Source organism: Megalops cyprinoides, chromosome 24 (assembly GCF_013368585.1).
Source record: "Megalops cyprinoides isolate fMegCyp1 chromosome 24, fMegCyp1.pri, whole genome shotgun sequence".
Taxonomy (NCBI): domain Eukaryota; kingdom Metazoa; phylum Chordata; class Actinopteri; order Elopiformes; family Megalopidae; genus Megalops; species Megalops cyprinoides.
The window spans coordinates 7,881,327-7,895,264 of record NC_050606.1 but is presented as its reverse complement, the minus strand read 5'-3'; the positions used below and the strand labels follow the sequence as shown (position 1 = coordinate 7,895,264).

The window sequence follows — 13,938 nt, the reverse complement described above, 5'->3', positions numbered from 1 at the left end:
TGGTACTGTATGCTCATTTGTGACAAAAAAAAAAAAAACCAAAAAGCACCTATTTAAAAAACCCTACCATTCACCACTCTCCCAGCCAGTCTGGCAGTCTGCTGGCCCCATCGTATTATCAGGTTATGTCAGGTAATTCCTCTCGCTTAGCAACACAGAGACTGACACCCGGCTTCTCTGGTGGATCCCCCCCCTAGGGAACTCTCACCTCTTCTCAGGTGTCACAACACAAAACACAGATAAGACAAAACTCTGAAACCAAAGGACCTCTCCTTTCCCCAGCACTAATGTGAAATCCATAGGTAGCTACACGAGAATCACCACTCCCGGTAACAGCTACCGGCAATGCTGTGAAATCCATAGGTAGCTACAGGAGAATCACAGTAAGCCCAGCTAGCTACATCAGGAAGGATGATAATGTATTGCTGGATGACATTACATGTTAAATATTACTATTTGTTAGGCAAGCAAAGGAAGTGGTTGAATTGAAGAAAAAACATTGGCACCTCGGGGGCATTTTGGTGCCTACAAGCACGTCTTTGAAGACTACTGCAGTGAATAGTAAGAAATAGTAAGAATTTCAAAAGAACAGTAGTTTTAAAGACTTCCAGTTGATAGGGGTTGTATATTCTTTCAATCTTATTGCTTACTGTTGAAAAGAAGAAGAAAGTCTGAGCAGTGAGGACTCAGGCCTCGAGTGGGACCTTGTGATGGAATTTAAACTACATTAGGAAATGTGAAAATGAAAGTTTCAACTTAATTTCTGTATTTTCATATTAGATATGCCCGAACAATAAAGAAACTACTTTATACATGAAAATGTGATGCTGTAATATAGTTTGTAACCTGGTCTGACTGCAGAACAAGACTGCAAATAAAGCAGATTGAAGCTGTACCTGTCTGAGAGCTGTCTTGGCTCCATTTGAGAGAAGCAGCTCTATATTTAGCTGTGGTTGTTTTTAAGGGTGAGCTGAAAGCGCTGTTACGCGGCCTACAGCATTTTGCAGCTATGAGGCCCCCACCACTCCCTGCACCTCCTCTCAGAGGCATAAATATCACCTCAGTGCAACAGGGTCATCGAATAGCTCTCCATTTAAACACAAGCTGAAGTGAGAATGAATCACAACAGGACGTATGAAATTCCACTCTGTTTTATTTCACTTCTGCAGGTGGATGGGCAGGGCAGGTCTTAATGATTTCATTCAGAGCTACTGATTAGATGGGGAACTGCTGAATTCAAAGCTCTGGAGCAGTGTTTCTCTGCTCTGTTCCAGGGGAAAGGTGAGTGCACCGACTAGGAGCTGAGCCCTTTGTCAGGATTGGCCAGCTTTTAATATGAACACCAATCCGGAACGGACATTTCTCGACAAGTATCCACTGTTACTCTTTTGTGAAATAAATGTGTAGTTTGGGGGCTTATAATTAAATACAGCTGCTTCTGCAACTTACTTCTGTTCACTTCCTATTGAATGGGCATGGATGTGACCACGCCGTTGTTCCAGGTGCCAGTCATTTCCTGGATGAAAGGTATCTCTAAAACCATCAGGATAGTGGACCTCCAGGATGAGGAGTAGACACCAGAGCAATTGAACACATACTCCACCTCACAAACTGCATTCAGTCTCTGCCTTATACTGTATATGACCATAATGTAGGCATTTAAAATGTATAAAAAGTCAGAATGTCCTGCAAGACATATCCTGATTTTTACCTTTTTACCTTTTTTAAAGCATCCATAGACATTCATGCTTTATAAACAGTGACACAGAGCAGACTGTTACCTGCTGACAAACCAACATCACTTCTAGCAGCAGGCTAGTATTCTCAGCAGATCTCCCACCCATGGATGCACCAAGCCCAGCTCAGATCAACTGTGGCCGTCAGGCAGGAGAAGGTTGCATGGTGGTTTGGCTGCAGGTAAACATTTTCACAGCAAGCTCCTAGACATTTCATATATTAATACCAATATTATGACAGTGCTGTAATAGTAAGTGCCATTGCAATAAACAGAAAGTACTAATTTCACAGATATATGAGTCCCTGCTATTCAAGGATTTGTGTCAGATATAGCTCAGGGGCAGGTGTTCAGATTTCGGAACACAGATTTCAGTGGTCATAACATTCGGTCACCTGTCAGAAAATTAGGGTTGTGACCAGGCTCTAATGGGACTGAAGCCCCTGCAGACGTACCCACCCCTATCCCCGGCGGAACGAAGCCAATGTGTTCCGCCTGTGAGCCCCTGGTCACTGTCGGCTAGTGACACGGTGAGGTTCAAACCCGGGCCGTAGTGCTCAGTCTGCACTCAGAACAAGTATTATACTGTTTTATACTAAAAAGTTGTTGTCAGTTGTGATAAAAGCTGATTACAAGCACTTGTTCTCGTTAACTGATTCAATAACTTCAGCTTTACAACTTAGGAAACTCAATGTTCATTTTCACTGAATGAGTCTGTTTTGTTTTCCTTTTCTAAACTCTTGGCTCTTACCTTGCCTTTCCAAACTGAAATGTTTGCACTTGATCAGGTGCCCCTCGTCAGAATGAATTTGCAGGAACCCCAGCGTCCAGCAGATGGAGACATTCTGCCTCATGCATACTTCTATACTTCTTCCAGGATATACAAGTGTATGCAATTACATAGGTGATTCACAGTGAAATGACAGAATGCAAGAGTAAAAGGCACTCTAGCCAGTTTATGAAAGCAGAACTAACTGAAGCACATTAAAAAAAAAAGATCTTTTCTGTCTTCAGAAAAGCTGAAGACTCATACATACTGAGAGCTGTGTTGAAGATGTTTGAGATCAGTGTTTTTTTTTTTCGAGAGTAAACAGACAGCACGAATATGTGGCCAGAAAGATTTCTCTGTTACCTCCCCTCAGAGGTATAAATGTAATAAGGTCAATGTAAGAAAAACATAGAGTAGCACTGGAGCTGAACACACATTCAAATTACATATGAACTTTAACAGTAGATGTGAAATACATTAATATTGTCTTTTATATGGTCAGTAGGTGGAAGGTGGTGATGTGTGTGAAGGCTTGCAAAAATTAGCAGTTGATTATGAGTAGACTGTATTTTACAGACTGCATTCAATATCCATCGGCTCCAGGCTATATTTTCTACATTTAAAAATCAAAAAAGGGATAGAGGGTTGAGGTATTTGAGGCAGTGATATTTTACATCTATATTTATTTTTTTATTGTTTTCTTTGTCAGGATGATTGTAATGTGTAAATGCAGTTCACCTCAATTTTAAAATCTGGGATTCACATGCATGTCTCAGAGAACTGCAAGCAAAAAAAAAAAATCAATATCCAGTATTTGAGATTGTACAACTTTTTAACAAAACCTTTGACACCTTGATCCATCACAAAAAAGATGGAATTATCAGATCTGCAGTGACACCCATTAAATGAATGAATGATAAATAATCATATTAACCAGTAATCAATTCATGCTTTATTGATCCATGCTTGCATGAAATCAACCACATGCCCATTGGCATCAAAATGTGTTTGATTTATACCTTTATACCTTTTATGACCAATGCCTCATCCATATCCTCAGGTTAGGTATATATAGCACTTGTGTGTTCATTGAAGCATGTATGTCATAGCTGAATAGTTGTCATGACACTGTGTAAGGGGTTGACACATATAGGGATGTGATCAGTTACAATAATTGAGCCTGTGCTCAATTATGCTTTGTATCGTGTTGTATTCGATTGCATTTTTCTTTGCTCTTTGTTACTTGCTCTGGAGAAGAGCACCTGCCAAATTGCCAAGTAATGAAAATAATAAAGATAAATGGAAAGCAATAATAACAGATACTCCAAATCGTGAGACTGAACGAAGCGCAAAATGATATACATCACGGGTCTAAAGTTTAACTGTGCTTCAAGAGGATGTAAATGGAGGCTAGTACATTCTGAGACCTATCTTGATGATGTTTGAGATAAGCGCCATTTATCTGCAGCAGTGGTTTTTTCTTGAGGGTGAATTACCATAAATATGTGACCAGCAAAATTTTCCATGCTCTAGCCAACCCCGCCCAAATTTCCTCTGATAGCTCTTCTCAGAGTTGCACATGTCAGCTCACTGAAAAATGGTTGTCTAATAGTGCGGGAGCTGAACATGCATTGAACTACCAGTAAGTATTCAGTATGATCAAATAGTGGAAAGTCTGGAAACTCAGAAATAAAACTCACTCGTTTTATTTCTTGTTTGTATTTTATATACATGTGTTGTTTTATTAATATTATTATTATTTTTTATTATTATTATTATTACATGTAGGCCTATTTTATTTCAGTAAATGGAAGTTGGAGATGGGTGTGAGCTTCAGGCTCAATTATGCTGCCAAAATGTCAGGAAGGCACTTACTGTCTGTATTTACATAATAAAAAGACATTTGAAAGTAGAAGTAAACATTATTATTTTTTTAACCTACTGTATTTAATTATATATATTTATATTTATATTTATATTTATTTATGTATTTAGACTAATTCTATCTATTTCTCCTTACATCCTTACAGGCTGGAGTTTAATCCCCTTTTTAAAAAAAATTTAGAGAGTGGAGCATAAATAAGGTATGTGAGCTTTCAGAATTATTTCTGCTTTTTCTCTCCTCAGAATCTCTGTGGCAGTAATGTGTAAATGCAGATCATCATAGATGCTCAATGCAACAAAGTGTTGAAAAGCAAAGCAATCAATATACATTTATTGAAGCATGGGGCAGTTTCTGTAGCTTAAATATTTGCAAAGAAAATTCAATATATTACATGATAAAATTGAACCCATATATCAATGATATACCAGCATACGTGAACCAAAAATATGGTTAATCTTATTTTTTCTTTCATAGTTTTCATTTTCAGGCTTTCAAAAGGCTTTTTCGCTGACATGGATGCAGCTATTGGTGAGGAAGTCAAAACTGTAAACTGTCTCCTATTATAGATGAAAAATTTAGAAAAAAACAGGTGGTTAAGTATATTGAATGTGTCAGGGTTATTTTCACGGTTAATATAAAAATGTTTGACATCTACCTTGATCTTTTTCTTTTTTTTCCAAGATGTTCCCACTAACCCCTGTACTAATGAGACTCATCGGCTAACTCTTCCCCGAGAAGTGCAGATTGTATACGTATCGCTTGTGGCAGTTCTGAACCAGCTGGGACACATCCTGGTGCTGGTGATCCTGGAGAAGTTCAAAGTTTTCAAACTGCTCACCACCGCCACCATCATAAACCTATTAATATCGGATTGCATTTTCAGTCTGGGACTGCCATGCGTGGTTGACGGCATCACATCAGGGATTACTGCGTCCCTGCAGAAAGCCATGTTCTTTCTTTTCCTGGCTGGCTTCTACAGCAGCACCCTCCTTCTGATGATGATGACCGCTCATCGTTATCTGGTCGTGGTTCACCCCCTCTCGGATGTAAAGTCACGGAGAGGCCGCTATAGCACCACTGTCTTTGCCGCTACCTGGGCAGTGAGTTTCTCTGCATCCCTCCCAGTGTTTGACGGGTCGTATCAGGTGCTCCTGCTCAGGCAGGGCATCTTCTTTCTCCTTTTTCTTTGCGTGGTAATTATCTGTAATATTGGAATATTCAAGAAACAATCGAACACTACGGGAGAGACAAATAACAAAAGTGTAAGAGCCCTTTTCATAGCTGTGGCAGCTTACGTTTTGCTGTGGGTCCCTTTCGGCATTCTGTGGATACCGGCTCCGTTCTTGTTTCCGTGTAATGCACGTTACAGCAGCCTTTCTGGCACCTCCTTCCTCATCGCCAGCCTCCACTGCTGCATGAAACCCATCATCTACATCTTGCAGGGCGATAAGTTAAGATCCCATTTAAAGAATTTCCACCTCTACCGAAAACGCAGTGCCCAATCGGTTTCAAACAACGACACCTCTTCAGCCTAAGGAGGGCAATGTTCTTGACTCACGCTGTGATGAATCGCCAATGATGTAAATAATGTGTGTTGTGGTGGATTTTCATCCAGAGGGTTGGTGGGTCAGAACTTATATGGAACACTGCTGTTGCCACTAATATACTAAACCTGAATTGCTTCAGTAAAGTTCCAACTGCATAAGCCAATAATGCGTACAACACAAGCTATCCAGGTCGCTCTGCATAAAACAGTAATATAAATGTAAGCTCAAGTAAAATGATCTGTTATCATCATTGTTCTGTATTTTTTTTTTTATAGAACATCATATTTCATGTAGTACAGAAAATGCTTCTTTGCATAGTGAGCTGCCCTTGTTTACTTATGTCTGTAATTGTGAAAAGCTGAAAAGTTATTTTGATTGCAATGTTTGATCTCTTGGTCAATTGGTAAAAAGACTGATAGAAAGGGAAAAAAATGAAAAATGGTAAATAGATTCTTAGATTCCCATTGACATCCATTGAATAAATAAATGCTAGCTTTCATGTTTATGTCAGCACTTTACTGGCCTATAGTTGATGAATACCGGAATATGCCCAAAGGCATCCAAATAGGTTCAGGAAAACATACTCAGACATATTAAAAATATACTAATTCAATGAATATGGCTTCAAAATTCACTAGACGTAAATATTCAAAAGTAATAAATTTACATTATTTCATTAATTTCCTTTCTTGATAAAAGTTAATCGAACTTGAAAAACTCACCTCATTCCCAAATGTGGTGAAATGGTTTGCAGACACGCAAATATGTATGTTATTGGTGAGATTTTTGCACTTCGCATTAGACAGAAGGAAACCATTTGGATTCTGAGGACAGGAAACGTCTCTTTTTCCATAAATGTTATGAATACATTGTCACCCATCTTAGTGTATATGTTTGAAATCATGCTTTGTGTCTTGCAATAAACAGTGTACCATGTTGAATGCGTGAATTCTAATTTTGAGACAAGAGAAAGCAGACAATGTTTCATGTCTCACTGTCAAATGTGGTGTGTACTATAGCTTCTGATATGAAATCTCTTAATAGATGTGTAGGTTTTCATCAGAAGTGTTAGCCTTAGTGTAATATACACAATATTTCAATTATGTATAAAATGTTTGTCAGAAGTTACACTTTTGGGTTCTGAAATTATCTTGTTGTCTATCTAGTTGATTGTGTTGGATTTTTTTTTTTGTAAAGTTTTGCATATTCAGAGATTGTTATTTTGTTATTCTTTTAATCATGCTCCATGTGTGCACTGCACTGAAAAATAAAAACTTTTCCCTTTAGTTTGTTTCAAAATAAGTTGACTTTTTATTTTAATTTTGCATATTATATTTTGTAAATGGCAGACAGCTGTCTGGGCTGTATTTGCGAGAAGCAGCTGGGGTTGTTTTTGTAGATGAGCTGAAAGCGCTAATAAGTGCCCTACAGAATTTTCACATACATGTGTACATGTTTCTGTTTGGATGAAGGATTCCTTGCTACGTGGAACAAATACTGTGGCACACGGCACAATTTTCGCTTGCGAGAAGAGAAAAGAAATTGAATTCCTCAATAAACTACACGTCCCATGTACCCCGTGGCTGCACCCCCATCTGCATCCGCTCACTTCCTGCCACCACAATGCAATCAAAACAGGATTGTCTAATCTCTATCGGCCATTTTGAGAGAGGGAGATCGGTCCGGAGCCTGTGCGGTTTGTTTTGTTTTTATTTTCCCGTATTCTTACAGGGCTACTGAAGCTTTTTTAAATACAATTTTAAGAACCGGCATAGAGGCGCCGAGAATTTCATCTCCTCCCAGGTCTCGTCCTAATATCGCATGTCCACTATCCAGAACCTCCAATCTTTCGGTAAGCGATGTCCACTCTGCCGCCGGTGATCCGTTCCTCTCCGTTTGGAATACAGCTGAAAGCCAAGTCTTTGTCCGATTTGAAAATGGCGATTGGTGTTTTTTTTTATTATTATTACGGTTTTTATTGTTATAAAAGACTTGAAGTGTAAATGTTTCCACGATCACTCGATATTACTTGATAGACATCGTATCTGTGTCATTAAAGGCTTGTCGATTTTAACCAGACATACGTAAGTTTTTTTTTCCTTGCAGTCATATCTGTTGTCCTATCGTTGACAGCCAGTCTTTTCTAATGTTAGCAAAATAATTGTGGATGTGCTACATGTAAATATTGCTACTTTGTTGAAACGAGACATCATTGTTGTGTATTATGCATTAATTTCTATGTGTGTTAATTTCAACATAATAATTGGTTTATTGAACCCCAATTAAACTATTCGAAACCGTGTCGTGTAAAGAACAGCGTTTTAAGTGTTCCGCTTTTCACTCGGTACACCTATGCCGTAAAATAAGCCAAAAGTCACCAAATAATCTTCCAAACACGAAAACAGCCAAAATGATTTGGACAATGGGAATACTGTCCTCAATGCCTTTCAGGAGGTGACCAAAGTTGTTGTATCGATGCCTTACTATTGGTTAACAGCAACGCATGGATACAGCATCGTTTCAACATGTATGCCCCCTTTACGTGACGATTCTCCAGGCGCATTTGGCAGGGTTATTGTGCGGGTAATAGATGAAATTTGATCGGGCTTGCACAAGCATTTCGTGCCACCATGTAGCTAACTGGCTTGACCTCCGTATGTCTGTCTTTCTGCTTTTTTAATCTATCCATCTCTCTCCCAGATCCCTTTGCTGATGCAACTAAGGGTGACAACTTAGTCCCAGCAGGGACAGAGGACTACATCCACATAAGGATCCAGCAGCGCAACGGCCGAAAGACGCTGACCACCGTGCAGGGCATCGCAGATGATTACGACAAAAAGAAGCTGGTGAAAGCCTTCAAAAAGGTACCGCCATGTCCGTTCACTGTCTGCCCCTTCCCCCTGCAGAGACGTGGATTTCCAGTGCCGACAGCAGGCGGTTCCTGTGTGACCCCGACACACAGGAAATGTCAAAATAAATCACATTCCATTATACTGAGTTGGCCTCCTGGGCCAGTTAATCTTTAACATTTACATTTATTCATTTGGAAGATGTTTTAATCCAAAGCAGCTTTAGGGTGAAGCAGAGTAAGATGCAAGCAAAAGCCATACAAGGACTCAGTTTTAGAAGAGCTGCATGACAAAGTTTCAGTAGTTGGCCAGAAAAGGTACAGTTGCTGATGGGGTGAGGGGTTCCCTTTAATCTTGGTGGTTTACACTGCTGTAAATTGTGACTTGCAGCCTATCACTAAAAGCAACAACTAGCATGGAATCCCAGAAAATCCATATTATCTGCTGCCCTGTGTCAAAGGTCATCTTGGTTTGGCTAATCTGGCACCATCCCCAGAGGTTTGGCCCCACCCCGTTCAGAATGGTGAGGGGTCGTGTTACGCTGAGATGATGTCATGAACAGCGCTTCTGTGGGAGTGGAGTCCTGGGGGTGGGACTTGATGAATGGCTGATGGGGTGAGATGGAAGAAAGAACTGAAAACTGAGGCCGGAGCAGGAAATGAGAATATGAATTCTGACCAGGAAGTGGTTTTGCAGTTGCTGATTAAAATTAAGACTAAGGATTTGTTTTTATAACTACAGTGTTAGGTAAAGCCATAATAAGGCTTTAAAAGACTGGTAGTTATTTTGCATCCTAGGATATATGACTTTGCTGGCTTCACATGATGTTGTAGTGCCTTAAGTTTCTTACATTGCGAGCCGCATGAACAACATAACATCCAAGATGTGTAACCCAACATTTCAGTAAATAAGACATCAAGCATCATACTAAAAATATAGTCCTCGTTTTTTTCATGCAGAATTTACAGCAATCGGTCTGAATTTGTTTGAGAGCAATTTTTTTGTGTTTCAGTGGTAGCAATTTTAATTGTGAGAACAATTCCTAATCTTGCAGTGTTTGCATCTGACTCTGATGTTATACTCTTTTCCCTCGGTGGTAATACTTAATCCTGAATGTGATTATGGCTAGTCTTATGTGCTGCGTACAGACATATACTGCATATTTGTACATTGTTTTATCGATAGAACAGAAACAGAATATGTCATGTCAGCACCATATAATTATGAATAGATATTTACTAAAGCAGATTAAGTACCTTAAATACAGCAGGGCTATAAACCTATAAACCTACCACCAAGGATTTGAGCTTTCTGTTTACAAACCTGTCAGCCTATCCAATGTGCCACTCTGCTATATACTTCTAGTATTCTAATCGTATCCTACAAACCCAGTACTGTTTTAGGGAGGGGCTAATGAATGTGTGTATGTGTTTGTGTGTGTGTGTGTGCGTGTGTGCCTTAATGTGTTTTCTGCATGTCTACCTCTGACAGAAATTTGCTTGCAATGGCACTGTGATCGAGCACCCGGAGTACGGGGAAGTGATCCAGCTGCAGGGGGATCAGAGGAAGAACATCTGTCAGTTCCTCTTGGAAGTAAGTCTTCCTGTCAGAGTGCTTCAGAGAGTGGGGTATGTGGGGGTGCAGCGCTGCTTCCGGTGGACGCCCTGGAGCTAGGAGAGGCCTTTCTGTTTGTACAGAAGAACTAAAATAAATATGTCCTTCGAGGCTTTGTAAGAATAGCGATTGTAGGTCTATGCAATCAGTTTATGCCAAGAAAGACAACAAGAGTGATGCACTGCACTGACTGGTTTTTGTGGGTTTTTTTTAATTTGTTTGCAGATTGGGATCGTGAAGGAAGAGCAGCTGAAGGTTCACGGCTTTTAAGTAATGTTCGCAGTACCAAGCCAAGACCTCACCACCGTTTACCGTTTACCCTAACATGCATTGAACAATAAAGTTTAGCAACTTGTCTGATGTAATCCGCTGAGAGGCAATAAAAGAATCGCAATGACTTGTTTTGTAGGCAAAACATCAAACATTTCTTCTGGGGTTCTTTTTTAATTTACAGTCACTTGTCAGCCAAATTGAAGTAACAGCTATGGAGCACCTTGGTTTTGGGAGTTCCTAGACAGGATTTCGGACACCCGAAAAGTGGTCAGGGGAGTTTTTTTCGTGTTGTGTTACGCAATACAGTGACCGCGGAAATGCAGTTGCTTTTCTCTAAAGAGGTCACATTAACTGCGCCTTCCTGTAACGCCGGGGTTGACGACTTTTCATTCTGCTGAGAGATGGTGTTGTGGAAGCAGAAGATGCACATCTACGCGTCATTACAACCTGGGCAGGCGTTTAAATGTGCCGATGAGGATGAGTCCGTGCCAGAAAGTTCTGCAGAAAGGCCAGATCCTGGAGATGCAGCAGATCTGAGTACAGCTGTGTCACCTGGTATTCCTAGTCCGTTTGCCTGTCCACTGGTAGTCCTTGTCCACCCAACAAGGACTCAAGTAACTCTAGGCTACTGCTTCTGGACCTGTGGTCAGTGTAGGCCTCAGCTGTGACAGTGACTAACAGGTGCTTTTTTTATGTACAAACATGCCATGCCTGTAGGCTTTTGCTTTCATAAGGTCATTCCTGAAACTCCTACAAAGCATATCTTCTGCTGGGTTTTCGATCACCTGGTTAATCATATCATCTTAAAAACTGGATCTGTTCGTAGGTTGTCATGCAATAAGGTTCTGGGTTTTAGTCCCACACTGGGTGCTGCTGTTATTACCATGTCTCAGGTACCTGACCTTAAGCAGAAACACAGCTGTATAGTTCAGTCACAAGAACATGGAGGCATGGAGTTCTTCTGGAGAGAGATGTCTACTTGACAGACTGGGCTTCTGCCCATTCTGTGACTGGTTCTTGTTCAAAAAGAGCTGGAAATCTTCCAGGAGTTAAACAGCTATGGGGTTGATGAGTAAGGATCTATTTTAGTTCTGGTACACGCTGTACAGGGAAATATCTATTTGACCAGAGTGCTGCTAATGAAAGTACCTCTTGACCGTGTGTAGTCTATGCAACATTCCTGGAAGCTGGAAACTGCAGTTCTTGCCCCTCGACAAGGTCTCGTGTACAGCTGCCAGCTTAGCTCTCGCCTCCTTGTAGTCTTCTGAACAGCTTGGGGAGCACTTGACACAGTAACATCTGTGGTGGTTCAATGTCAGCTTGTCCTGCAGCTCACCAGAGATGTTGGAGTCCTTGTACGGCCTCCCTCCCCTACCCACCCCTGAGAGTACTGATTTCAGTTGCTGTGCTGAAACTTTTCTCATACGTGTGCAAGCGAAACAGTCAACCGAGCTTCATTGTGTTTGTGTCTCTCCCACAACCTCTCTGTTGATGAACCACGCGCTGTTTTCTTGCGCGTGTTGGGGGCTGTTGGTGGATGGGAACCCTAATCAGGTGCTGTGATCTGGTGATCTAATCGAGCACTGTGCACCTCACCGATCCCCTCACTTTCAGTCATGACCACCACCGCACCACGCCTGGGGCACGGTTGCCTGCTAATCAAGATATCTTTCGATTCTGTTGCATGTGGGTGCAGATATATGGGGCACCGCAGCTAAATTATAAAGTGTTCTGCGTGGCCTTTTTGAGACGATAGGTCTCCATCAGTGTGCAGCCGTGGATGTGATTTCCATCGGTGAGGTTTGGTGGGCTGACTAAGTGAAATCGAGCAATCTCAAAAATGTTATGCGCTCAAATACGTAAAACGGCTTGTGTATTCACAAAATTCTTACTCGGAACTCAGTTTAATACAGGCAGGTGCCACTGGAGTGTGGAAGAGGATAACGCAGTAGCTGAGTTGCTCCAGGTCGCTCAGCACTTTCTTAGAGTCAGAGTGCATTTCAAATAAAGTAAACAACAGGCGGCTTGAATACACACCCCCACTCAAGAAATGAGTAGACTCAGCTTTACATTTAGGGAACAGCGTGCAAAAAATAAATACAGAGCTTTGGAAGCCATAGCTGCTCTCACTGACCAAACTGATTTCTTCTTATAATGTTGTGGTTCAAGGGCTGAAACTGACCATGTGTAGGTGAGCAGCCCTGTATATGTAGAACCCAACTCCTGCAATGGTGCAAAGGTTGTGGGAGAGATGCCCGTCACCCGATGCTTGCTCATGCCCCGTGCAAAAGGTCACCCTCTGAAACTGACCCCCGCGTTCAGGTCCACTGTTAAATCTCATCAGCCGATTCAGGCACCCCTATAAATCATTCCAGCTTAACACAACACCCTTAACACACGGCTTAGCTGTGAAATTGCACAACACGGGTCGGGCTGTGAGGACAAAGCTACGGCTTCTTAGCTGATTTAGTCAATGACATGAATCGAGCCCGGAACAGAGGCTTGTGCTTACAAGAACCATTTACGAGAGAAATTGGTTGTGTTTTTTTTATTGCCTCCCAGTTTACAGGGATATCATTCATTGATTCCTCAGGTCCACAATTGCCACGAAATTATTCTTTTAACGTCTTCGACCACCAGAAAAATCTGATCTGGGAGAGTCTGAGGTGTCAGACCCAATCGGAGTCTCTGTAACAATGCAAGCGATGGTGATAAATTTAATAACCCAGGGCAACCTCCACACAAATTGCATTTGACCAGTGGGCTGACCCTTGATAAAATGATGGTCAGCGGGTCCAAACCCTGATTGGTCTCACTTGTGAAGGGTTTGGTCATCCAATGATATGAAGTGATCTTGGAGGCTCTGTCCTGCATTGAGGCTGAGGGCTGGCAGTTCGTCAGTGCCAGAAGTGTCCTGGCCAGCTTGGTTTCTGTAGGTACTCTGCTCTCACGCCTGTCTGTGAGGAGTGTGCTGTGTCATCCAAATCCAGTTTAGACACAGGCTATGCTTTAGGTTTCACACCATGCAGCTTCACTGATCCTCAAATCAATGGGATGGTCTAAGCCGTTCACTGAGCCCAGTACATCAGATGGTCCCCATAACATAAAGATCAGTGAACCTGCGCCTCATGACACCCTGAGACCTAAACCATGTAACAGTTACATCTGCCCTCTTGCCTCAAACTGCAGCTCAGCATTTAACCAAATAAGACCAGTTCACTGTACAAATCTGAGATTATTAAAAAAAAAAAGATTTTAGGGACTCT

The 13,938-nt window shown here is 41.3% G+C and overlaps 1 protein-coding gene across 1 annotated transcript; it reads left to right on the top strand.

Moving 5' to 3' along the window:
* The first annotated feature begins 7,572 nt into the window (after window positions 1-7,572).
* On the top strand, window positions 7,573-10,794 carry LOC118771201 (eukaryotic translation initiation factor 1b). The gene is made up of 4 exons (XM_036519111.1): window positions 7,573-7,788; window positions 8,637-8,800; window positions 10,277-10,378; window positions 10,625-10,794. The coding sequence occupies exons 1-4, from the start codon at window positions 7,758-7,760 to the stop codon at window positions 10,667-10,669; spliced, it is 342 nt and encodes a 113-aa protein (XP_036375004.1). The 5' UTR covers window positions 7,573-7,757; the 3' UTR covers window positions 10,670-10,794.
* The last annotated feature ends 3,144 nt before the right edge of the window (window positions 10,795-13,938 follow it).